Source organism: Acipenser ruthenus, chromosome 18, assembly GCF_902713425.1.
Source record: "Acipenser ruthenus chromosome 18, fAciRut3.2 maternal haplotype, whole genome shotgun sequence".
Classification (NCBI taxonomy): Eukaryota; Metazoa; Chordata; class Actinopteri; order Acipenseriformes; family Acipenseridae; genus Acipenser; species Acipenser ruthenus.
The window spans coordinates 321,122-347,219 of NC_081206.1; the positions used below are offsets into that span (position 1 = coordinate 321,122).

The window sequence follows — 26,098 nt, forward strand, 5'->3', positions numbered from 1 at the left end:
GTGCTGCACACAGAGATGACACAGAAGAGCACGGTGCACACAGACATGATACAGAACAGCACGGTGCATGCAGACATGATACAGTGCACACAGAGATGATACCGTGCATACGGCTGCAGCTGGCTCTTCAGAGGCTTGAGTTGTACACAATGTGGTTCTGTAATCATTTCCAGACCTTACCTTTTCATCTTTGGAATCCAGTTCCAGCTCTGCTATTTTCGCCCACTTCTGCCAAAAGTTGGGGTCGTCTAAAGAAATGTCAGTTCTGTTTCCTGAAGATACAAAGCTTGCCTGCAAGAGAAGACCAAAAGGTATCAGCGCTGTCACCCCACAAACCACAAAGAACCACAAACCACAAGAACAGCCTTTCAATTCAGAGAAGTGAATCTGGTGAAAACGTTACGACTCGTTGTCAGTGCCCCTGAGAATCTGCCACTTCCTGCATGAAGAGCCCTCACTGTAAAGAACCAGAGGGTCACATTCATCAGGGTACTGTACAAAGTGCAATTTGTTCATCTCACATTACAAGCAACACACTACTTACGTTTAACCTTCCAAGTGGTTTACTTGGTTATTTTCAACATTGACATTTTTATTAAACTTTCACAAAAATAATAATGCATCAGGCAGGTGTGAGGACGACTGCGACGGGGTCCTTGCCCGGCCCGGTGCAGGTGTGCTGCTCTGTCTACCTTGGCGAAGGTGGATCCCTTGCCCTCGGTCTGGATGGTGATGGTCCGTGTTCGGCGCTGCAGGATCTGGTCGATGTCTTCCTCACAGAACTTGGAGCCCTCGTCCTCCTCGTCCATTAGGGCTCCGTACGCCCCCTTGCGCAGGAGGTCCTCCACCTCCATCTTGGACAGCTGCTGCACCTGCAACAGCAGAGCGAGTGAGCGCAGGGTCTAACAGCACCGGGGGCGGGGTCTAACAGCACCGGGGGCGGGGTCTAACAGCACCGGGGGCGGGGTCTAACAGCACCGGGGGGCGGGGTCTAACAGCACCGGGGGCGGGGTCTAACAGCACCGGGGGCGGGGTCTAACAGCACCGGGGGCGGGGTCTAACAGCACCGGGGGCGGGGTCTAACAGCACCGGGGGCGGGGTCTAACAGCACCGGGGGCGGGGTCTAACAGCACCGGGGGCGGGGTCTAACAGCACCGGGGGCGGGGTCTAACAGCACCGGGGGCGGGGTCTAACAGCACCGGGGGCGGGGTCTAACAGCACCGGGGGGCGGGGTCTAACAGCACCGGGGGGCGGGGTCTAACAGCATGGGGAAGGCAGAGCTGGCCCTTCCACTCCACTCCACTCCACTTTGAACCGGGCGGTTCTACATTGCCGGACTAGGGCACACCTCATTACCTATAGAATATTGTATGGGTGCTATTGAACAGGGTGCTATGCAATACAAGCTTATACCCCACTCACAGCAGTAGATTAAAATGAGCTTCTACCTCACATAGCACGCTATGCTATCTCTTTTATAATACACAGTTAAAGAGGTATGAATAAAGCAGGTTGTCACATCGGTGTCAGGGGGCACTGCACGTTTTAAACGGCCATGGGACACCACTCACCCCGTTGGTGCTTCCCTTTTTGTTGATGTCCTGCAGCACTGCTTTGTCCAGCCCGAGCTTCAGGCTGGCTTTGTCAAACATCTCCCTCTCGTAGGAGTTCCTGGTGATCAGGCGATACACCTTGACCGCTTTGCTCTGGCCTATTCTGTGGCAGCGGGCCTGAGCCTGCGGGATCAGAGGAGGCAAGAGGTTTAAGAAAAGAGAGAACTGACCTGCCAAGATACAGTGAAGCAGCAGAACATACTGGAGCTGCTAAACAAGCCCTGGAACCCAGCAGTCACCCGGGGCTTGTATTCGGAATGGTAGCCGTGTAAGAGAGCTCACCTGCAGGTCGTTCTGTGGGTTCCAATCCGAGTCGAAGATGATGCAGGTGTCAGCAGCAGTCAGGTTGATGCCGAGGCCCCCTGCTCTCGTGCACAGCAGAAATACGAACCGGTCCGAATCCACTTTGCAGAACCGATCGATAGCGGCCTGGCGCAGGTTCCCTCGAACTCTCCCGTCGATGCGCTCATAGGTGTACCTGAAATGAGGTTAGAAACTCCTGAGCCACCAAACAAACAAACAGGCATGCCCTGTGCATTTCCATTCACTATGCAAGTCTCAAGCGTGCAGTTGTGCAGCTGATGAGGTAAGATTAATGGAATGGCTTTGTTGGCTCTGATCCCGCCCCCTACCGTCTCTGGATGAGGTAGTCCTCCAGGATGTCCAGGCAGCGCACCATCTGAGAGAAGATGAGCACCTTGTGTCCGCCGGCAATCAGCTTGGGCAGCAGCTTGTTGATGAGCACCAGCTTCCCCGCTGCCTGGATCATGGCCTGCAGCTGGAAGTCCCAGGCTTCCGGGCTGTGGTTCTTCCGGAAATCCTCCAGGATCTTCTCCTCCGCACCTGGGGGACACAACAAAGAATCATCACAGAGTCAGGCTCCGTGTTCCCAGCATGTGACTGCAGCGTGCTCCCGAGACAGCCTGGACGCAGCCAGGTTTACCAGAACATGCTGCAAGAGAGCAGCCTGCTCCTAGCTATCCAAGTTCAGGACAATCCCCACGGCTTCAGTAAATGAGAGGTAAGTAAACTTGCTTGACTGTGTGTGCTACCTTTCAATTTCTCTTGATAGAAGGGATTAGGCTAGCAACTGGATAAGGAAATTGAAACCGACTTTATGTTTTGGATTAAGTAAATAATTAATAGCACTATACTGCAGCTTGGGCTACAAGCGTGGATTTACTATTCTAAAGTCAAGAAGGGCATGTATCAAAGTGAATACTTCTGCACACAAAGCTCTTCAGAAACGAAACGTTAAGTTTAAAACACACGATTAGAACAAGGTGGAGACATGGCGTCTGGTCTGGTGTCGGTCCCGCTACCCACCGGTTATCAGGTAGGGGTGGTTACAGCACTTGCGCAGCTCCATCATGGTGTTGATGAGGTTGGGCATGTTGTGCTGGTTGGCTCCCTTGGCCAGGAAAGTGAAGTTCTTCTCCAGGATGGCTCGGTAGTATTTCTTCTGGATGTTGGTGAGCTCCACCTCGATGATGGTCTCCTCCTTCGGGGCCAGGTTCTTCTCCACATCGTCCTTCAGCCTGCGCAGCATCATGGGCTTCAGGAGGGCCTGCAGCTTCTTCACCTGGAGCAGAAAGAAAAGGGGCCAGGAAACAGCGAACACACGGTGAGCAGAGAGAAAGGGGCGAGGAAATAACTAACACAGCGAGTTTCTACAGCGGGATTAGCATTGCTAGGACACGTGAACATCTAGGAGCTCGGAGAAGGGTTTAAAGTGTGTGTGTCGACTCTTACTGTAGATGAGGAGTTATCTTGTTAAGTTCAAGGTGAGAGAACTGTGAGGCAAATCTGGCTGCTCTAACCGTGCAAAATAAAATCTCTTCTACAATAAGAGTCATCGCAAAACCGGAGATAGCGCTCCACTTGGGAATTACTAAATCTGTATTTGCTTTTGTTTTGTATGCATGGAATAGCTCGGGATAAGACATGCTAGAGTTATAACGAGATTGTGATTGGCTGATTTGTAAAACGTGATTTGTAAGTGCAGGAGTAAAATCCAGGTGAAAAAGCTGCCTTAGCTCTGGAATTGCCAAGAAGGAATGAAGTTTCTTGGCCCTGGCCTCCCCTCTCTCTCACCTGTTCCTCTGTTTTGAGATCTCCAAACTCGTCCAGGAAGGTGCTTTCCGAGGGAAACTGCACGGGCTCCAGGAAGTTCAAGAGACTGAAGAGCTCCTCCACAGAGTTCTGTAGCGGGGTGCCAGTCAGCAGCACTTTATGTTCCTGCAGAGCGGAGAAATCATCTAGAACTCAACACGAAAGAGACTTTTCAACTGAGCCATTGTGAAGCACGAACGCACTAACAAGAAGCACCATCTCACCCAACGAAAAAGTAAGACTAAACAGTCAAGGGTGTGAATAAGCTCCATACTGCTGAAACAGCGCTCCACATTTACTAAGCAATTCAAAAACAAACTCTTCAAATGACAACAAAGTTTAAAAGTTCCAACCACGGCGTTTAAACAATGACACCCCCTTAAAAAAACCATGCAACAGAAAACTCAGGTAACAGTAAAAAGTCTTTACTCCTGAAAGCCAGAAGCCTCATCAGTTTTTTTTAAAGTGCAAAGGGTTTGGGTCCTGACCAGGTTCATGAGTTTGAGCCCTTCCAGCAGCTTGCAGTTCCTGTTCTTGAGGCGGTGAGCCTCGTCGATCACCACGCAGCGCCAGTGGATCTTCTTGAGCTCCGGGCAGTCAGCCAGGATCATCTCGAAGGTGGTGATGACCCCGTGGAACTTGAACAAACCCGGGACGGGGTTAGCCTGCAGAGAAGGAGGGGCAGCAGACGTGACTCCCACCTCAACCAACCGCCTTTCAAGAGCATTCCACACGGGGTCAAACGTGCAAGCATGATCATTTAAAAATCAACCAATGCACAAGCTACAACTTCTGTCTCCTTGGCTTAGTTTCACCTAAGAAGTTACGAAGGAGCGTTGAGAAGTTACGGATGAATTATATTAGTCTTACTTAAATGCTGAGGATTTTAAGAATACAAAATAATGTAGACCATGAAAACATGCTGATCTACATTCTACTGATTAGAACAGTGGTTTAAGTATTAAAAAAAAAAAAAAAAACAGCAAGACCTGCAGGTGAAAAGAACAACCTACTACTAAAAATTACAAGGAGGTCAAAAAACAGGTTTTAACAAAGAGTGCAAAGACGAAGCAGACGCCAGCGAGCCCAATGCCTTGACAGTGTAATACTGGCGCTGCTGCCGGGGGGTGCCGTGTGAAGCAGGGCGCTTACCTGCTCATCCTTATACAGCATCTCATACTGCTGGATCATCTGCCTGCTGATCTGGCTGCCGTGGTAGACGATGGCATTCATCTCAGTCCAGGTGCGGAACTCGCGCTCCCAGTTGGTGATGGTGGACAGGGGCGCGATGATGAGGAACGGCCCCCGGATCCCCAGCAGGAATATTTCGTAGAGGAACGTGATGGACTGGATGGTCTTCCCCAAGCCCATCTCATCCGCCAGGATGCAGTTCTTTCTGAAGAGCAAGACACTTTCGATCAAGCACATCTGAATACGTATCGGTCTGCTTTGACCAGTATGCAAGACTAGAGCACAAGCTTTGGAGATGGCATCTGGTTAAAGGGGGGTTTTACGAAGAGGAGGTGAAGCATTCCTCAGAGAATCACAGCGTTTTAACGCTATGCTACAGTCCAATAAAAACTTTATACCAACATATTTCTGCCAGTTAATCTCAGCAAATGTTTCATTAATGAAGTGTTATTTATTTTATTTTTTTCCTGCTTCTCTGTTACCTGTAATACTGCACAGCAGTCTTATGCAAAGCCAATGATTGGAAAGTTGAAAGCCACAATGGCGAGTGCTAGTGATCCGCCCCGCTCCTCCAGCTGCATATTCCTGTGCTGCCAGCACTCCCTCCCCCCATGTGTTGCTGTACCTGTTGTACCAGTTGAACAGCAGCCAGTTCATCCCCTCCAGCTGGTACTCGCGCAGCTCATTGGCGTTCCTGTAATCCCGCGAGCGCTCCAGCTTCTGCCAGGTGTCCGCGGCCGGGCGCTCCTGTAACAAGGATGTTCCCAATGAGCTCCGCTGCAGTGCACATTCACTTGAAGCCCGTTTCATTTCTCTTCACAATGCAACACGCACACGCGTGTAACGTGCTGGATGCGTATGAATTAATAACAAACACCATTTCCGCACAGCTACAATGTGAACTGAACTGGGTCACACGTATAGGCTCCTACCATGTGCTTTATGGCAGGGATCTTCTGGATGTCCTCAAACTCTTTGATTTTCCCAGGATCCACGTCCTCCTGTAACTCCCAGGTACTCTCTTCATAGGACAGGGAGCACCACTTCACCAAATAATGGGTAACCTCCTGGAGAGTCAAGAGCGTGCGCACACACACACACACACACACACACACACACACACGAGAATCCAGATTACCCATCCACATTAAACACAACACAAACCAGGTTTCCATGGCAGAGTCAGATGTACAGATTATATACCTCTATCTTATTAGGCAGAATATCACAATCCTATTTGTTCTGACATCTCACATATACAGTCCCATGAAAAAAGTCTCACCTTTAGATCCTGGCTTAAATGAAATCCTAATGACTAAACGAAGAGCCTGCAGATTTCCACACCTACCTCCCCAGTCTCTGTATCCTTAGTGTGGGCGACTTCCAGCACTCTGTCCACTTCAATGTAGTCTGGATTGAACAGGTCCTCGTCCGGCTGCAACCAAGAGAAAGGCAACTACAGCTGTGCTCCTTTGCACTGTCTGGGGGATTGTGAAACTGCAGCCCTAGTGCTGGTGCACAGAGGTGGAGCGCCTCACTGGTTCATCACACACATGTGCATCAGGAGAAAGCATGCACATGACATGTGCACCTCCGAATGAACATGTTAAAACACCTTCAAATGTACCTGACTGAGTGTATCAATACAGAGCAGACACAAAGTTCCAAAGCTGAGAACCAAAAAAACACACAGGACGAAAGCGGTTCCTCTCACCTCTGTGAAAATGTGTTTCATTTGTGCCTGTTTGTTCCTGAAGCGCTTGATTTTCTGACTGATCCTGGGGTCCTTCTCCAGCTCTTCAAGCGTGGCCCACTTACAGTGCAGGTATGAGCTGTGAACGGGACAGGCAGGCTGTTAGGGACCTCAGGATGAACACTAAGACCCTTACAGTGCAGGTATGAGCTGTGAACGGGACAGGCAGGCTGGTAGAGACCTCGGGATGAACACTAAGACCCTTACAGTGCAGGTGGGAGCTGTGAACGGGACAGGCAGGCTGGTAGAGACCTCGGGATGAACACTAAGACCCTTACAGTGCAGGTGGGAGCAGTGAACAGGACAGGCAGGCCGGTAGAGACCTCGGGATGAACACTAAGACCCTTACAGTGCAGGTGGGAGCTGTGAACGGGACAGGCAGGCCGATAGAGACCTCGGGATGAACACTAAGACCACATGCTCTCCGAATAATCAACTTCATGCTGTTTAAGATCACACTTTAACAACGAAAGCAATTGTTAAATTGCCTGATGCTTAATGAAAACGAGCAGCCCTGAGGAGTGTGGGGAAGGTGTTTGTGAGAAGGGTGTGGACCTCAAGAAGGGTCATTGTGACAATGAGAAGCGTCCCTCCAACGACAGGCATTACACCTACATTCAACAGCACTGCAACGCGAGTCACCTGGAGCGGAGGCATTCCAGATCACTCTGCGATGCCTACATGAACACACTTACAAATTCCTGTACTTGACGTAGAACTCTTCAGCCTCCAGGATCGGCTCACCAGGAGAAGTCTGAAACAGAAACACACTTTATACCTCAGTTCTTTTCATTACCTCAGTCACCGGTACACAGCACTCAAGGAGAGAACAACAAAGCTAGAATTAGTTCCAATGAAATCTCTCAGCAATACTGTGCAGAAACATGGCTGCCTCACCTCATCCAATCAGGGCGGAGCCACAGTCATTAGAAAGAATAGTGGTGGCGTTAGGTCTGAGACAAAGTGAAAATAAAAACACTGGAAATCAAAGGGATCCACAGCAACGCCGTGCAGGTACCTGTCCGGATGCCCTTAATATAATGAGAGGCTTTCTCATGGAGCTTTGGATTACCTTAAACCTTAAAGACAAACTGTGCTTGTTCGCTCTGACCTCACAAGAACAAGAACAACATCCTCTTCAGCCGTACCTCATAATTCACCCAGCGAGACGACAGGATCCTCTCAATGATGTTGGCTTCATCTTCCGGGGGCTCCTGGAATTCAAATAAAATGCAAACACGGGTTCCTCTGTGTTTAAATCAAGGTGCAGCTGCATGAACCTGTATGTAGGACCCCAAAGGCTGAGGTCCTTCCAGCATTGAGGACAATCATTCCCCTCCCTAACCCTGGCCTGGCCTGCACATGCCTGAAACACCGTGCAGACCCACTGCCATCATTCCAAGCATTACAAAGCAGACTGAAGGAAGTACCCCATGGGTGTTTGTGTGTATGAGGTGTGTGTGTTCAATAAGGAGGCTGTGTGGTCCAGTGGTTAAAGAAATGGGCTTGTAACCAGGAGGTCCCTGGTTCAAATCCCACCTCAGCCACTGACTCATTGTGTGACCCTGAGCAAGTCACTTAACCTCCTTGTGCTCCGTCTTTCGGGTGAGACGTAGTTGTAAGTGACTCTGCAGCTGATGCATAGTTCACACACCCTAGTCTCTGTAAGTCGCCTTGGATAAAGGCGTCTGCTAAATAAACAAATAATAATAATAATAATAAGGTGTGTGTGTGTGTATGAGTATGTGTGCAAGGTGTGAGTGTGTGTGTGTGTGTGTGTGCGCGTGCAAGGTGTGTGTGTGTGTATATGTGTGTGTGTGTGTGTGTGTGCGTGAGGTGTGTGCACGCGTGCGAAGTGTGTGTGTGAGGTGTTTGTGTGTGTGTGCGTGCAAGGTGTGTGTGTATGTATGTGTGAGGTGTGTGTGCGCGCATGCGAGGTGTGTGTGTATGAGTATGTGTGCAAGGTGTGAGTGTGTGTGTGTGTGTTCAATGAGGTGTGTGTGTGTGAGATGTGTGTATGAGTATGTGTGCAAGGTGTGAGAGTGTGTGTGTGTTCAATGAGAGGTGTGTGTGCGCGCGTGCGAGGTGTGTGTATATGTGTGCGTGTGTGTGTGTGTGTGCGCGCGCGTGGGAGGTGTGTGTGTGTGTGTGTATTCTCCTACCTCGGATTGCCACGCCAGTGTGGATGAAGACAGAGCCGGTATTCTCCCTGTTCCCAGCACAGCGATCGTTTCTCCATCGTCGTCGACCACTTTGAAATCCAGATCCTCGTTATACTTCCTCCTCTTCACCTGCCGGCCCGAGCGGCGCTTCTGCAAACAGAAAGCTGCTGCAGTGCTGTGCGTACGTTTGTTTGTAACATGTGCACTTGGCTTTGTAGGACATCTGCATGCCGTGTTATTTATTTAAACTTCCGCAGCCTCAAGTCTCACCTGCCCGTCTGTGGAATCAGTGGTCTCCTCTGCACTTGGGACGTGGGCAGCCAGAGAAATGTTCTCGTCAGAATCCAAGGAGTCCACAGGGGTCTCGCTTTTCCTCTTCCCCTTCTTCTTCTTCTCCACGGGAGTTTGGCCCTGATCTTTACTGAAGAAAAAACAGAAATTACCCTCATCATAGTCAATCTGCAAGACTGGAATACAGGACTACTGACAGCATCCCTGCTACAGAATCACATCTACATTCAATCTGCTAGACTGGAATACAGGACTACTGACAGCATCCCTGCTACAGAATCACATCTACATTCAATCTGATAGACTGGAATACAGGACTACCAACAGCATCCCTGCTACAGAATCACATCTACATTCAATCTGATAGACTGGAATACAGGACTACTGACTGCATCCCTGCTACAGAATCACATCTACATTCAATCTGCTAGACTGGAATACAGGACTACTGACTGCATCCCTGCTACAGAATCACATCTACATTCAATCTGATAGACTGGAATACAGGACTACCAACAGCATCCCTGCTACAGAATCACATCTACATTCAATCTGCTAGACTGGAATACAGGACTACCAACAGCATCCCTGCTACAGAATCACATCTACATTCAATCTGATAGACTGGAATACAGGACTACTGACTGCATCCCTGCTACAGAATCACATCTACATTCAATCTGCTAGACTGGAATACAGGACTACTGACAGCATCCCTGCTACAGAATCACATCTACATTCAATCTGATAGACTGGAATACAGAACTACCAACAGCATCTCTGCTACAGAATCACATCTACATTCAATCTGATAGACTGGAATACAGGACTACTGACTGCATCCCTGCTACAGAATCACATCTACATTCAATCTGATAGACTGGAATACAGAACTACCAACAGCATCCCTGCTACAGAATCACATCTACATTCAATCTGATAGACTGGAATACAGGACTACCAACAGCATCCCTGCTACAGAATCACATCTACATTCAATCTGCTAGACTGGAATACAGGACTACTAACAGCATCCCTGCTACAGAATCACATCTACATTCAATCTGCTAGACTGGAATACAGGACTACTAACAGCATCCCTGCTACAGAATCACATCTACATTCAATCTGCTAGACTGGAATACAGGACTACCAACAGCATCCCTGCTACAGAATCACATCTATTTTAAAACCTTTCTGTATTCCCATCTTCCTGCTTAACTTGAAACTCCGCTCAGCTCTAGAATGTACTGGAAACTCCGCTCAGCTCTAGAATGTACTGGAAACTCTGCTCAGCTCTAGAATGTATTAGAAACTCCGCTCAGCTCTAGAATGTACTGGAAACTCCGCTCTGCTCTAGAATGTAATTCTGCAGCATTGTGTGAAGTGTGACGATTCCAGTGCGACTAACGGAAGGATCGTTTCAGCTCTAATGCAGCACCACTCCTCTCACACCCCGGGAGGCTGCTAGTTTCTTCGTGTCAGTTATGTGAAGTATGTTTTGCTTGCAGAGTATACACAAGCACTTCATTAGCTGCTAAAAAAACATTTTTATAAAATAAAAAAGCATGTACTTAAAGTCCCTCACCTCTGGAGAACTCTGTAATCATTTAGTAAAAGAAAATGATTATTTAATAGACAATAGGAGTTGAAAAAGAAAATCATGGAGTAGCCCACACACAATTAAAATCATGAAGAAAAAAAAAAAAAGAGTAATTGTACAACTCCATAGGGCATCTAGACTAAATTACACATCTCCAAATTATCTCTGGATCGCTGACACCAACACACCAGCATCGGAGTTAATTATTAGTGCTATTCATTTACTAGCAGGAGCTGGAACCACAGCACCAGGAATTATTATTATTAATTATTACTAATTAGTCATTTAGCACACGCTTTCATCCAAAGTGACTCACAGAGACTAGGGGGTGAACTATGCATTACCAATTTCTGCTGTAGAGTCTCTTACACGAGGACCTCGTTTGTTTTACAGCTCATCCGAAGGACGGAGCACAAGGAGGTTCAGTGACTTGCTCAGGGTCCCACACAGTGAGTCTGAGCAAGGAATTGAACTGGGGGCCTCCCAGTATCAAGCCATTTTCTTTACCCACTGGACCACCGAGCCTACATTGTAAAATAATTTAAAACTCATTTCCCACGATCGGGTCCCTCCTCTACACAGTATCACTGCACAGACTGTCCTTCAAGAACTAGCATTCAGCCTCTTCCTCTATTTCACTGGAAGTGATGGCTCGCACTCATGAGAGTATGGAGTCCGGGCTTGCTGGCTCTCTGCATGTGCTCGCGGGCACGGCCGGAGCTGCTCCCTGCTGCACCTACCTGGGTTTCCGGCCCCTGGTCTTTGGGCTTGTGGCCGTTCTCTTCTCCTTGGGGGCCTTCGTCTCCCGCGGTTTCCTCGTCTTCTTGGGTTCTTTCTGCTGCTTCAGTTCCTTGCCCTTTTTCGCCTCCTTGGGCTGCTTGTCTTTTTTCGGTTCCTTCCCTTCTTCTTTCGGCTCCCTCTTTTTCTTTGGTTTGGGTTCTTTCTGGCTCGTCCCCTTCGCTGCTGCCCCCCCGCCCGGCTCCTCCATCTCTTTTTTCTTTCGTTTCTTCTTCACCCTGCTGCCTCCCCCGTCGTCCTCGATGCCGTTCACGGGGGGAGCGGGGTCCTGACCCAGGCCCGGCCTGGCAAGCACCATGCAGTGATTGGACAGTCCTGAGGCCCTGGGCTGCTCTTGCAGGCTGGTCTGGCTGCAGGGGAAGGGGGATTGTGCGCTTGGGTCATCAGCAGTTGAGACGGCTGCTGCTGCTGGAGTGTGCTTTAATACCTTGGAGGAGGCCATCTGGAAAGAGGGACAAAGACGGAGCTGTGAAAACACAGAAATACATAAGAGTGCCACGTGCGGTAGAGGTGCTTTCATTGACCTTGTTTAAATCATTTCAGTTAACATGTGAAATCTCACCGGGGTCAGTATCTGATTATCTTAATGAAACTGGCTGTGGGTCCATAGCATTAACAAAGCAAACAGAATTGCAGGTCTCAAATCACCCATAATCTCCAAGGCCCAGAACAGCCCTGTATTACTGTACATGATCTCCAAGATACAGAACAGCCCTGTATTACTGTAGCCAGTTTACTGTAGTCCCAAACTGATCAACCAGCCCCTTGGATGCAGTGCAGGACATTTACTTTGAAAACAGTTGAACTCCTCAGCATCCAGCCTCTCGTTTTCAAGTGGGTCTGAGTGATCACAGCAAGGAGCATTTGACCAGACCAGCTTCATAAGGACACACATGCTGGTCACCAAACATGAACCGGAACACACACACTGGCGCACACACGCAAGCACACGCTGGCGCGCACACACACACACACTCCTGATTCTGTGACATACTGCAGTATTTACACTGCAAGCACTACAGGGGACTGGAATCAATTCAGGACTCGTTTCAATTCAATAGGCTTGAATTCAACAGCTGTAACTAGGTCAATGTTCCCACCTTCGGCTTGCTTAGCTGCTTAGATTAAACATGTTTAAAAGAAAAAAAATGTAACAACTACGTCTCCCAGAATACAAGGGCTTCAGTTACTAGGAAACTGTACACAAGAAAAACCAACCCAACACACATTATCCAATCTCTGGCTAGGCCTGTTGTCTTAGTAAGAATAAGAGCATTCAGAAGCGACGCAGGCTGAAGCGTGAACACAGAGTAGTCCAGATCCAACGGGAACCATCGCCAGAGGCAACCACTAAAAAAAGGGGGTTCCTGTATATAAAGCAAAGGGTTTTATAACTTCATATGTTTATTTTATTATTTATCTGTATGGCTTCAGATTGAAGTTTTAACATGTTCACCGAGTGTAAGCATTTAATGTTAAAATATAAGAAACGTCATTCATTTGCAGTCAGTGTGATACCTCTGAAAAATGCGCCGAGCCGATAAAGAGCCTTGTAGAACACACGCGTGGCAGTTCAGGAGTTCAGGAGTAACACTGCAGTTAAAATGGAAGGCTCTTTTTAAATGCCTACATCATTACCATCAAAGATTGTACCGTACTTATCGAGATTACTCATGACTTCAAGGGAATGTTGCGTTTTACCCCCTGAAAATACATTTTACTCTCCGAGTGTTAAAATTAGAGGGTAAGTTACTCCCAGACCCCAAACCTTATCTGGAGCGCGGAGGGGAACTGCAGCCTGATATTCAATCCCCTTTAACAGGTTTTATTTTCACATCCAGAGTATATAAACATCTGCCATGCCGATAGGATACTGTACTGTATCCTATCTGCAGGTCATTGTGCTTCGGAGCAGAATGTGTGATAATGACCCGATCAGAATGATGAAATGGAGTCTGCTGATGGTTAACTGCAAATATATATACTGTATATATATATATAACTATTTGAGGGGGTGGAGGGTCTAGCTGGCTAATGTGAACAGGGCTTAAATCTGATTATTTTTATTCATGATTCAGTCTGGGGAAATGGTTAATTTAATTTGTAGACTCTTTTTTCCCTCTTGGCAAGAACATTTATTGGGATCCATTTATTTTAAAACGATAATGTGTACAAATCCCAGAGTGCATTCTGTTAATAGCCAACACCAAGTCCATTCATAAATCCAGACCCAAGGAGCTCTAAACCAGGGGGACAGAACGCTTCAGAATGAATGAGCAAGCTGTTGAGATTTGCCCTCTTATACAGCAGGTACCACACAAATAAGAACTGGATGCATTCGCTGTACAAATTCCTCTGGTTAATTAGGTGACCTTGTTAGAGCTGCAGAAACCGCTAATTAAATACTGTAATCAAAGCAAGATTATGACGAAGGCAGAGAGAACAGCCCGGATCAGGCTCTTTTTAGCTGAACACGTCTTTTTAAACTAACTACACGTTAACAATCGGTTTCTTCAGCGGCCACGTTTCACTCCGTTTCAGTGAACCTGGATTTTATCCTACACTTGATTTACACCTTGAAGGAACAATATGATTCTTCAATGCGTAAAAGACACTTTTCTGTTGCGTGGCTGTTTTATCAGATCAGTAAATCTGTTTAAAAGTTTAACCTGAGCTGTGGAGAAGCCTGAGCTGTGGAGAACTTGTTACAATGTTGAAAAAGATTTTAGATCCCCACTGTTTCGCTCAAGCGAATAGACCACCCAATCATGCCCAGCAGAAACAGCAGCAAGTAACAGCTTACATGCACACAGCGACCCTGTACCGCAGAGTGGGTTACTGTTTGTTCAGTCTTTAAATTAGTAAATCATTATTTTTTTTCTTCTTATTTTAGCACAAAGCAGTGCAGCTTCGTCACTGCAGCACACGCTTTGGTGAATCTGTCCCTTACCCTCTGCCAGGCAGTTTGCATCCAAGAAGGACGTACTGTACTGAGCGTGCAAGAACAGCCCACACTGCTGAACCACAAACAGAAACACAGGCAGCAGCTGCAAGTGAAAACACACACGTCCCAGTCAAGATCCCCTGTGGAAAAAGAGAAGCTCACTTCTCATCATCAAACCCTGTTCAGCTCTACAGCACCAGCCTGGTCCCCTCCGCTTCAGCACAGTAGGGTTGTCAGTTAACCCTCCAAATAGCAAGTATTCGAAAAAAAACATAGATGCTTGTACCGCCCACAGTACCCCCCTCCCACCAACGTGATTATTTTAATACCATTGCTGGTCATTAAAAGCTGGTGCACAACAATGGAATGCGAGGGCTGTTTCACACAGCTTTGCGCGTGGTGCTGTAGGAGTACCGGCATAAGCACGTTTAATCAGCTGTGGGCGGCGCGGATTGTATTTACATGGACTAGATGTGGTCAAGCAGGAAACGCAGACCGGTTTGAAAAACACATCAGTATTATTCCCAGGTTTAAACAGCTCCTTCTGAAACTCCAAAGAAGCGCAAACTATATACACTCAGCTTCCTTCAATGTGCACAATGCAGTGCCATGTTGTTTGCCATGAACACAAGTTTGTCGACCTGCTCTGGGTTTAATGTGTGCGGAGATAAGAGCCACCAGTACGGGATGAACGGAAACAGAGCCACAGTGTCTTAGCTGGTGACGCTATTACAGAACAGGGATTGGACAAGGAAACGAAATAAAAAATATGAGGCAAAAAAAAAATGAAAGCGCTCCCCTAGATACACCCAACCATCCTTTAACCAGATCACTTCTGGATGCTGACGACAGCTCAATCCCAACCCTCTCCCACGCCCCTCATGGTCTCTGCATTTCATTCTGCTCAACTCCCATCTGCAGCTGAAGCGTTTCCACCTGCTCCCAACACTGAAGCAGGCAGGCGCGTTCACAGCCAGTGCTTTGATTGATTGTGCTCCTCACAGAGAAGACCCTTCCCACAATGCACAGCTCTGCAGGTGTCCGACTCGACTGATCCATGGAAATGATAACGAGGCTAGACTGCCATGCAGGACTCATCATGTTTAACTCCTTCAACCCTGCAGAGCTGTATGTTGGGCTAGGAAAGATGACTTCACTCAAATCTGCAGACCACATGGAGACTAGATCACCTCTCAAAAATGCAGATCAGCAAACACAATGTGTGTCTACAGCGCTGATCTATTCCCCGTTGAATTAGTCATTTCTACCATTTAGGTAGTCTTTCTCTTAAATCACATAGTGTCAAAAGAGTCACAATGCACCCAATAAGCCAGTCAGGTAAAAGGCACCCGTACCAAGCTCTCGAACAATAGTAAAAAGGAACGCTACAAACCTGCTTTCCTTTCTTCTGAACTTTCATGATTTCTCTTTTTGATCTGGCAAATCTTCACATCTAGAAAACAAAAACATAACTTTTTTTTTTTTTTCATGACTCTTTTCTGTCTTTAAGTGTAACAGCTCGATCAGCTCGATCAGCTCTGGTGGTCTTCTGGTCACACTGATAAAACATTAGTGAGTGTAATCAGGCTGCAATGCAACACATTTAACAAGGTCTGCCAAGGCCCCCCAGTCCAGCATCGCCCTGCATTCCCCTTTCACAGTATCTGCATTCTCATAATGAAGACCCTACACCCACTCGCACATGCTGGCAGCCACAGTATACATCAACCAGGCCCCCAACACATTGAGCATGCAGTGTTTATATACCCTGCATGCATGAAGTCACTCCCTTTAACACTGTGACTGCGGGAGCGACGCCCACAATCAAACCTGAGCTGAGGAATCACACAACACAGCTGTGTGCCGAGTACAACGGCAATATCTCAAAGCACAGGTCTGTGTGCCGAGTACAACGGCAATATCTCAAAGCACAAGTCTTCACCACGAGGAAACCCAGTCACATGACGTCTTGAGCCGTCAGCCTCATGTGACGCGACGGCAGGTCGGCTGTGGTTTCCTCCCACGGGGTCGAGGGTCACGTCATCACCAGCTTCCTTACCTGCTTATTATTAATCATGGAGTTGTTTGTTTGTTTACATGTTGTGCTCAGCGTAAATGAAGGACACGGTTGTGAGCACAGTGGAAACATGACAGACGTTATGTGACGTGTTATTTATTAAACACATCACCTCCCAGACTAATAGAAGAACAGAGTCCACCAACGGAGAAGAGAGACTCACGGTGTCATCTCCAGGCAGATGGAGATTTGAACTCCAGGCAGCGGGTGCCCAGAGGGTCCTTGGTGATGCCAATAATACCTGGGAGAGAAACTGTAACCTCGAGATATCCTGTGGATTGCTGAACCAGATCCCGGCTACACACTGCAGCACAGAGGCCATGACAACGCTAATGGATCCGATTAGGGAGGGGGCTACGACAGAACGAGGGCTGCTGCAAGGGATGAGCACAGAACATTTGAAATGCTTTGATTACAAGGAGAATGGAGCAGACAGCAGAGCACAGCAGAGAGTGCCCCCCCCCCCCCCCCCCACATAGAAATGAGGCTCCTGGAGTGAAATACATAAAACTGAGCAGTCCCACCCCCATCCTCTCCATTACAGGAATTACAATGTAGGTTTGAGTAATTTAATAAACAAGGACGAGCACCTCTCCTGATTGGTTGCCTTGTTTTGGATTTGCAGAACACAACATCTGTGCAGCAGAAGACCCCGAGGGCAGCCTTCTAGAAGTCGAGTTAAAAACAGGTTCTTAGGCCTAATTGTTTTCCACAACCAGACCCTGTTGCTTTGCATGAAAACATATTCTCTGTGCTGCATGGAGAGTTTCTCAAGTCCTTTCCCTAAGTGTGTGACACTGTGTGCTGCATGGAGAGTTTCTCAAGTCCTTTCCCTAAGTGTGTGACACTGTGTTACATGGAGAGTTTCTCAAGTCCTTACCCTAAGTGTGTGACACTGTGTGCTGCATGGAGAGTTTCTCAAGTCCTTTCCCTAAGTGTGTGACACTGTGTGCTGCATGGAGAGTTTCTCAAGTCCTTTCCCTAAGTGTGTGACACTGTGTGCTGCATGGAGAGTTTCTCAAGTCCTTTCCCTAAGTGTGTGACACTGTGTGCTGCATGGTGAGTTTCTCAAGTCCTTTCCCTAAGTGTGTGACACTGTGTGCTGCATGGAGAGTTTCTCAAGTCCTTTCCCTACAGTAAGTGTGTGCCGGTGCAGTGCCGACTCCTCCATCAGAGGTCTGTGCAGCTCTGCCCCGTGCTAGTGCTGCCCTCTGCTGTTACTGCTCTGCAACTAGACCCACAGTACTATTCTTCTATCCATGTCTTAATAGGAGACACCTGCTCAGATCCAGCCAGCGTTCATCAAGATGTGTTTGTTTGAAAGCACAGAACTACTGGACTGTTCATATGTCACTGCAAGCTATTTGTGTTTCAACACTGGAGCTCTGAATACAGGTCTAAGAAAGATGCCTCCACCCAGAATCACAGACCAGTAAAACAATCGGATGTACTAAATACACATCTTCATGCATGTTTCAGTCTAGGATACTGAAGCTAGTGAATTAGTTATCTTTGTCTGCTTAAAAATAGAATTTATAATGCCCAATATTTCTGCACGAATGCTGCGGATCTGAGAGCTTTTTTTTTTTTTTAAATTCGGATTTATTTGATTTAAATCAGATTTATTTATTTATTTTGAAAATCCCCCTCTCTCATCCCAGCCACTCTTCTCTTTTACTTTTCTTTCTTTGATTTGCTCTTTCTGCGTCAGTCCAAACACACGCAGCTGTTACTTAGGACTGCTTTGCTTTTTACAGTGTGTTCAATTGTTGAAGTTTCTGATTGCACCTCTAAATAAACCTGCAGGTTTCAGCACGTCTAACACAGAGCTCAGTTCATGTCTATTTGGGACCCCATTGCACTGTCATCAGAATCGCTTCTGTGAATATGTTAATGATGGGGCAGGCGCTCTATAACGGGGCAAGACGTGTCTTCAGAACACCACGTCAGTGCAGGATTTTATTTTTACGTCTTCACTCCATTGATGCGTCACAGAATCAGGGGCAAGCTCCAGAGTGTATAGTTAATAATGCAGAATACAGCCCTAAGAGTTTTAGTTTATAGAGAGTAAGAGTTTGAGATTTTTGTGTTAATAAAAAATTGTTAAAACATACTTTTTCTTGAGAAACTATAAGATAGGTAGTAAATGAAACAATATTTTAAAAAAATAATAAAAATTATATATATATATATATATAAAAAATCTCAAGTGATTTCAATCATGATTTAAATCGACTTGATTTAAACCAGCCAACCCTGCTACGCATTTTGCTTTCCTGTGTGGCAGTGCAGCGAGGTCTTTCTCAGTACTGTTATCGTGACGTTGCAGCAGGACGATGGCATCTTCAAGATGAAACCTGTGCATATGCGTGCACTGTACAGACTTGTCAATCTCCCTGCTAGAACCCCACAGCACTGGAAGACGTATTAAGACATGCAGCACACGCGAGGGGCAGCAGACAGCCAGTCCGTGCACAGTCACGACAAATGCATGCTCTTCCGCCACCACTTTGATAAGCCTTAAGAGGGAGAACAAACCAGAAAGAAATCCAAGTTTGCAGTCTGAGCCTCTATGAAGCGCTGCAGCCCTGGCTCTCATCTGGGTACAGTACAGCATGTCTGCCTGGAGTCACGGCTTCACTGTGTATATACACACTCACACACACACACACACACTCACACACACACACACACTCACACACACTGACACACTCACACACACAGACACACTCACACACAGACACACCCACACACACTCACACAGACACACTCGCACACACAGACACACACACCTCTGAAGACTTGATATTTCATCTCCAGTAGCTGCATCTACTGTACTTTGCATTCCAGGCTTTGGCTCCATCCCAGGAAAGTTATCCATGGCTTCTACTTTCTTCCCTCCAAACCTGCTGCTCTTTGAAAGAGATTTCATCTGTAACACGACCGCTTGTGTCAATAGCACAAGAGTCCCTATCTGGTGATGAAGCAGGCACCCAGACAATGCACAGCAGTTTGAGCCACCCCTGGTTTAAATACTTAGTCAATGCTACATAGCTGTACATTATATCTAGCTAACTGCAAGAACCGGAAATGTCACTAACTGCTATGCAATGGGATTCTTATCAATGTAAACGCTATTAAGGGTTTCATAAAATCAGAAAGAATTTTGGCAAAGACGGTTATTTTATAATTTTGCTCTGTGTCGGTTCTACTGCACAGAGTTTTCAGAGACAATTCTGTCTCTCAGTTTTGCATTATCGTCCGACTCACACAGATCTGGGAGTCACGTACTGTGCTCCATCTAATGAAAACGTGGGGTAAAGATTCATGCATTTTCCTAAGAGATGACCACAGGCTGTCCTGCCACACATTCATGAAAAAGTCATTTTGTTAGCAAAACAAGCCATCACAACATCCCAATTGCATGACAATCTGAGTGTTGCTGCTGTATAATGTCCTGCCGGACTTTGGCCATGCTTAACACAGAGTTCAAACTCCCTACACCTTCGTGAAGAGGAGAGCTTGTTGCAGAGAGCGTTTATAACAAGTGCATTCCTCTGAGAAGCTTGAACTGGGTTAGGGTGCAACGCATTACCACAGAGATGGAAATAAGCACTGCTGGGAGAGTCTGATCCACTCCAGGTTTTACTGGAAGCGTAATGCACCAGAGTGTATAGTTAATAAGCTTCAGTGTGCTAAGCTCACAGAGAAACCTGGAACGGATTAAAACTGCTACAGGATGTGCAGTAAGAGACTCATTCCCACCCCTGTTCCTATAAGGTTTTATAAGAGAGGATGTACAGTGCACTGTGACTGAGTGGAGGCCACATGTTCCCATCCTAGCAATCAAAGTATCGTGCTGGAAGCTCACTTATTTGTTGCTGCCACTGGATTTAGCAAGCTGTTTTATTGAGTCTGCAGGGTTTTGGGTCCTCGTTGTGAAACCAGTCCACCTTTGCATTTAAATCAAGGGTCACACAGCGGCTGGCATGCGGGGGAACGCCAGGAGAGCAACACTGCTGCCCACTGCATCTGGTTAGCAAGCTGCTGTGGTCCTCAACGCTCCCTGAGGGGTCCTGGACCAGGGGGGGTCTCCCCACAGATCACCCATGTATGGACTCCACACAGCAGGGATGGCAATAACACTCCCACTGTGTAGCAGTCTGATCCATTCCTGGTTTTTGCTACGAGTTTAATAATAAGACACACCTGAGCTTGTTACCTGTACACTGTGTCTAATCAAGCTCATTATAAAACCTGGAATGGATGAAACTGCAATGCAATAGGAGTCTTACTGGCATCCTTGAAACAGGTAAGGCAGGTAGATACATGAAAAAACCCCAAAAATGCATTTCTTCAAAGCAAAGTGGAATTTATCAAGAGGCATATCATGTTACCCAAACTGCTGAAGTATGAACAGTGGGCAACAGCGAAAAAAATGCAGGACTTTAACTTTTACTTAAAAAATGCGAAGAAAAAAAAAAGTGATAATGTTATAAGCGGTACACCCGGCGAGTTTGGAGCAGTCTTTGTCATTCATTAAACCCATACTTGTGCTTGTCTGTTCTGCATGGGAACTGGAAGCAGATCCTCACCTGGATGGACCACCTCCTGTGCTTTGTACAATAAAAAAAGTAGCATTTACACATTCGAATGTGTACATCTTCTAATACAGCACAAACAGAAAGCATTTTACAAACATCCCCTGCACCCGCGATCTGCGCGTCAAGGAATGTGCCATCGCATTGATCTCGAATCCCGGTCGCTGCTACACGTGTAGAAGAACACCCCCTTAAACTTAATACTGGGGCATCAGCACTAACCCCAATACCTCAGCAGCACCTCGCCGTCAAGCTGCGCCTCCTAACACAGCGCCAACACCCCCTCCCCGCTTCACACAACGTTTATATTCCCAAGGACACAACAAAAACGCCATGACAGTTTCTAAGAAAAAAATGCATTAAAAATCATTGCCCCACTAAAAAAAAAACATGTAAAAAATCCCAGTGCAATTTCTAACCCAGGATAAGGGCTAAGAAGCTCCGAGTTCATTCACGGGAGATGCACCGACTTTGTAAATGGACTATTACACACCGGACATGAAGGAAAAACCACAGGAAAACGCAATACAAATAAAAGTTAAGAGAAGTACTTACCTAAAATGGCTACTGCAGCAGCCAAAATACAAACAGCTATTATTTGGTGAAGTTTAGCACAGGCAGTCTGAAAGAACACCCTAACGTTAATTAGCCCCGGTTTTTCCTTCTTCCTATTGGCTGTTCGGCACCACTGATAGGCTGGTGTGCGAGGCTATTGGGCAGACAGCTGTCAAACAAGGAGTGCCCGTTTTTAGGTTTGTCTGAGCCGTGCTCAATGCAAGCTCCATTGTGCGCTGTTTTGCATTGATGTGATCTATTTTGTGATTGGCTGACTTTAGCAAAATGCAGACCCAAAAACTCTATGAAATACCTGACATTTGTGCGTGTAAGCGTTGAGATTGCGGTTCCGAGGTGTAACGGTCTGCGTCTGCCTGCTTTTCGCATCCCGGGAAGCCTGGCTTCGGGAATTCTCTTTCTCTGCATCCACCAATCATAATGCCTTTTACTTGTTCATTAAAGCGTTGGGAGGAAAAAAAAAAAAAAAAAAAAAAACCGAACGTTTGCATTCCACGTCTTTGCTCATGTTTCGTTTCCCGGATGTTAAATTTCCTGTTTTAAACACAAATGTCGGAGGCTGGAATGTGTGTTGGTTGGTTTCTGCAATGGAAATGTGCGCTGTTGAGTGAAGCAGTACACTGTGCTGTGCAACTGCTGGTGTCTGTACAAAGTTTGATTGTGCACTCAGACCTACACCTCTCCTATACAGAACATCTAAGCACGTTACACTGCAACTGAAGAGAATGATCTAGGATCACGTCAAACAATTCTACCGGTTTTGTGCATAAATGGACATTTGATGCTGCATGTGTTTTTTATTTATTTTACCTGTGCTGTACTTTGAAATGGTATACCGGTCATGTGTCAAGTTTGCATACATATTTTCATATAAAGCATCAATCTATGCTCATAATTACTGTGCAGAAAGACGTCAAATGGCTAAAGAAAAAAAAAACCTTTTTTTTTTTAAAACAATGCTTATCGTTTGATTATCCTTTTGTTTGCAGCAAATGCAAAATAGAAGCAAGACGATATATAAAGAGCAAAATGAAGGGACATGGGGACGCTTTAAATCCGGACACCTGAGTAGGTCAGCGATGCGATGCCCTCCTTTCTCGACCACTAATCTGTAAACCGAAACTCCAGCTCAGGGAGAATCTGAACGGTCAACAAATAAACATCGCAGACAGAAAGGAAATATATCCCAGTGCCTGGAAGCGAGTGTAAATATCTCACCTTTTATAGCACAGAGAGAAATTGCAATCACGCTAAATATATGGTAACAAATATATAACAGTTGTTTGTTCATCTAAATAAATGACCATATTGCTTAAATCAATTGTTATTACACTGTAATAGCATGGTGGGCAGAGTTTGCTTGCACTAATTTTCCTAAAAGCTGTCATACGCATTAAATATGATAACTGTACAAAACATATGAACACTTACATTAACATAGCGTTTTTAAATAATAATAATAATAATAATATGATGTTTATATATATATATTATATATATATATATATATATATATATATATATATATATATATATATATATATATATATATATGTAAAGTTTCAGATGTTTTGCACTGATGATAAACATTCCTAGAAATGTAAAACCATCAGGGGCACTGCACCTGTACTGTAATAACAATAGCCAAGACCTGAAGGGATTTAAAATGAAGGGACCCATTGTGCAAAGCAAAACGGCGTGTAATGTGACGAGTAATTACTGTAACTTATCAGAGAGGCATCGCACAAAACAAACTTGTCAGTGTTTCTCTCAGCTTGGGTCCGAGCTGGGGATGTCTTCCCAGTGGAAGCTCTAGAGGAGGGGTGTCCAATCAATCCTGGTCCTGGAGGGCCACTCCACTCCAGGGTTAACAGCTAAAATGAGAGGAGAACCACCTCAGGGTCTGGCTGGAGAGGTAATTGGTTCAATTCAACAGTTTAGAACAGGGTTGGAACAAAGACCAGGACTGGAAGGCACAGCTTTGGCCAGCCCTGCTATAGAGGTTGTCCTAAAACAGTCCTAGGGGAAAACACTGGCTGTGTAATGCAAGACTTCATGCAGGTGGAGTCTTCCTTCAGGCTGCAATGTGTGGATACGATAAACCTCGGAGACCAGGCAGTCTTGAGAATAAAACAAAACCCAACTTCCTATTGCAGGGTGTGAACCGATGCAGGTGGGGAGCATCGGCCCCGCGCTGTGCTGTATATGAGCTGGCGCTCTCAAACAGATCCTCAATGCCTCGTCTCAAAAGGAGGAGGAGTCCCATCGGATCCCATTGGAACAGCAGTGTAGTGAAACACCAGGACCAGCAATGGCAAGGCATTTCAAACCAGATATTACACTGCCCACACTGCGGCACCATGCTGCTGCAGCACATCAGCACATTGATTCCCCCCATTCAGATACCACTGGAATATGAACAGAGGAATATGAGACCGCTGTGATGATGCCATTCTATCAATGGATCCTGTGCACTCCTGCAGCTGCTCCCTGATACAGACCCATCACACTGTAGCACTGTAGGATCTGGGAGCAGAGTGCCCCCCTGAAATACGGGGGTCAGTAGAACTCAAGGGAGCCACTCGTTTCAAATCCGTGCTACTTAATGCAGGGTCTCAGCAAACAGATTTCCACAGCCTATGTAAAGAATGCACATTGCAGTGAAGTTGTGCATCCCATATCAGGCTCACCACGTCCTGCAGTCTCCCCAGGCTGCTTGTGATGCACAGAATGCATTACACTTAATTGGCAGCTGTTAAGCACACACCTAAGCCAGCACTGCGAGGCTTGTTGGCTTTCTTCATAGTCCTCACTGCAGCACTTTTCCCTTGTCTTTTGGCCACGAGCCCAGTCCCATCTCCACAGCCAGCAGCAGGCCTCCTCTGTCTCTCTGTCTCTCTCCTCTCTCTCTCTCTCTCCTCTCTCTCTCGCTGTCCTCTTCTCTCTCTCTCTCTCCTCTTCTCCCCCTCTCTCTCTCTCTGTCTGTCTCTCTCTCTCTCTCTCTCTCTCTCTCTCTCTCTCTCTCTCTCTCTCTCTCCCCCCCCCCTCTCTCTCTCTCTCTCTCTCTCTCTCTCTCTCTCTCTTCTCAAGCTCCACTTCTCTCTTCCTTCTGGATGCTGTGAGGGCCCATGCACACATCCTTCTGCCTTTCCAGCCCGCAGGAAGGGAATTCATCGCATCTGGATTCAGATTTCTTTGGAAAAACAAATATGTATTTGTGGGGAAAGCAAAACTTCATCTGCTCCACAGATTCATTCTCCAGCTATGACTGCAGGTGAAAATAATGACATGGATTCATCCTGGAAAAAAAAGGTCTGGTAAAAGGGGATTTAATTGAAGTTTCTAACCAGGTAACCATGGTAACCTGCCAGGGGCTGCTTTTCAAGGGTATGCAGAGTGCCGGTGCACCTTGGTGCTTCTGATAGCCTGCCCTGAGGAACCTGGCACACACCTTGACAGGTACCAGCTGTTTGTGAGTCACAGCAGCTCAGCTCCCTTGCAGCTGAGCAGCGATTCTGAGGACAGTCTGTGAGAGGAGGATCGCATGCAGAATAACGTGAAGGAGACACACTGAACACATGTCCATGTGCTTCACTGAGACAGCGAGAGAACCCCATCACCCACAAGCACACTGAACACATGTCCATGTGCTTCACTGAGGCAGCGAGAGAACCCCATCACCCACAAGCACACTGAACACATGTCCATGTGCTTCACTGAGACAGCGAGAGAACCCCATCACCCACAAGCACACTGAACACATGTCCATGTGCTTCACTGAGACAGCGAGAGAACCCCATCACCCACAAGCACACTGAACACATGTCCATGTGCTTCACTGAGGCAGCGAGAGAACCCCATCACCCACAAGGACACTGAACACATGTCCATGTGCTTCACTGAGACAGCGAGAGAACCCCATCACCCACAAGCACACTGAACACATGTCCATGTGCTTCACTGAGACAGCGAGAGAACCCCATCACCCACAAGCACACTGAACACATGTCCATGTGCTTCACTGAGACAGCGAGAGAACCCCATCACCCACAAGCACACTGAACACATGTCCATGTGCTTCACTGAGACAGCGAGAGAACCCCATCACCCACAAGCACACTGAACACATGTCCATGTGCTTCACTGAGACAGCGAGAGAACCCCATCACCCACAAGCACACTGAACACATGTCCATGTGCTTCACTGAGACAGCGAGAGAACCCCATCACCCACAAGCACACTGAACACATGTCCATGTGCTTCACTGAGGCAGCGAGAGAACCCCATCACCCACAAGCACACTGAACACAGAGCACTGGGCTTGTTCCTCTCTGTGTGACGATCAGACACCAATGCAATAGCACGGGTCCTATTGATTA

The 26,098-nt window shown here is 46.8% G+C and overlaps 1 protein-coding gene across 4 annotated transcripts in view; it reads right to left on the reverse strand.

Annotated features, from left to right (window-relative positions):
- The window catches only part of LOC131698548 (chromodomain-helicase-DNA-binding protein 6-like), a 38,719-nt gene extending 16,563 nt beyond the window's left edge, over positions 1–22,156 (reverse strand). The window contains exons 1-20 of one of the 4 annotated variants that reach the window (XM_058990643.1): positions 21,701–22,156; positions 15,861–15,920; positions 11,466–11,965; positions 9,102–9,252; positions 8,832–8,981; positions 7,818–7,883; positions 7,365–7,423; positions 6,631–6,748; positions 6,265–6,351; positions 5,849–5,983; positions 5,542–5,663; positions 4,878–5,121; positions 4,214–4,390; positions 3,708–3,851; positions 2,940–3,195; positions 2,246–2,456; positions 1,896–2,091; positions 1,572–1,736; positions 693–866; positions 181–291 (exon numbers count right to left, since the gene is read on the reverse strand). In XM_058990643.1, the coding sequence (XP_058846626.1) occupies positions 181–291; positions 693–866; positions 1,572–1,736; positions 1,896–2,091; positions 2,246–2,456; positions 2,940–3,195; positions 3,708–3,851; positions 4,214–4,390; positions 4,878–5,121; positions 5,542–5,663; positions 5,849–5,983; positions 6,265–6,351; positions 6,631–6,748; positions 7,365–7,423; positions 7,818–7,883; positions 8,832–8,981; positions 9,102–9,252; positions 11,466–11,965; positions 15,861–15,887 (3,093 nt within the window). In that variant the 5' untranslated portion in view covers positions 15,888–15,920; positions 21,701–22,156. Of the gene's footprint in view, positions 1–180; positions 292–692; positions 873–1,571; positions 1,737–1,895; positions 2,092–2,245; positions 2,457–2,939; positions 3,196–3,707; positions 3,852–4,213; positions 4,391–4,877; positions 5,122–5,541; positions 5,664–5,848; positions 5,984–6,264; positions 6,352–6,630; positions 6,749–7,364; positions 7,424–7,817; positions 7,884–8,831; positions 8,982–9,101; positions 9,253–11,465; positions 11,966–15,860; positions 15,921–21,700 lie in introns of all 4 variants that reach the window. The other 3 variants (XM_058990640.1, XM_058990641.1, XM_058990644.1) reach the window with 3 other exon arrangements.
- Positions 22,157–26,098: the final 3,942 nt, after the last annotated feature.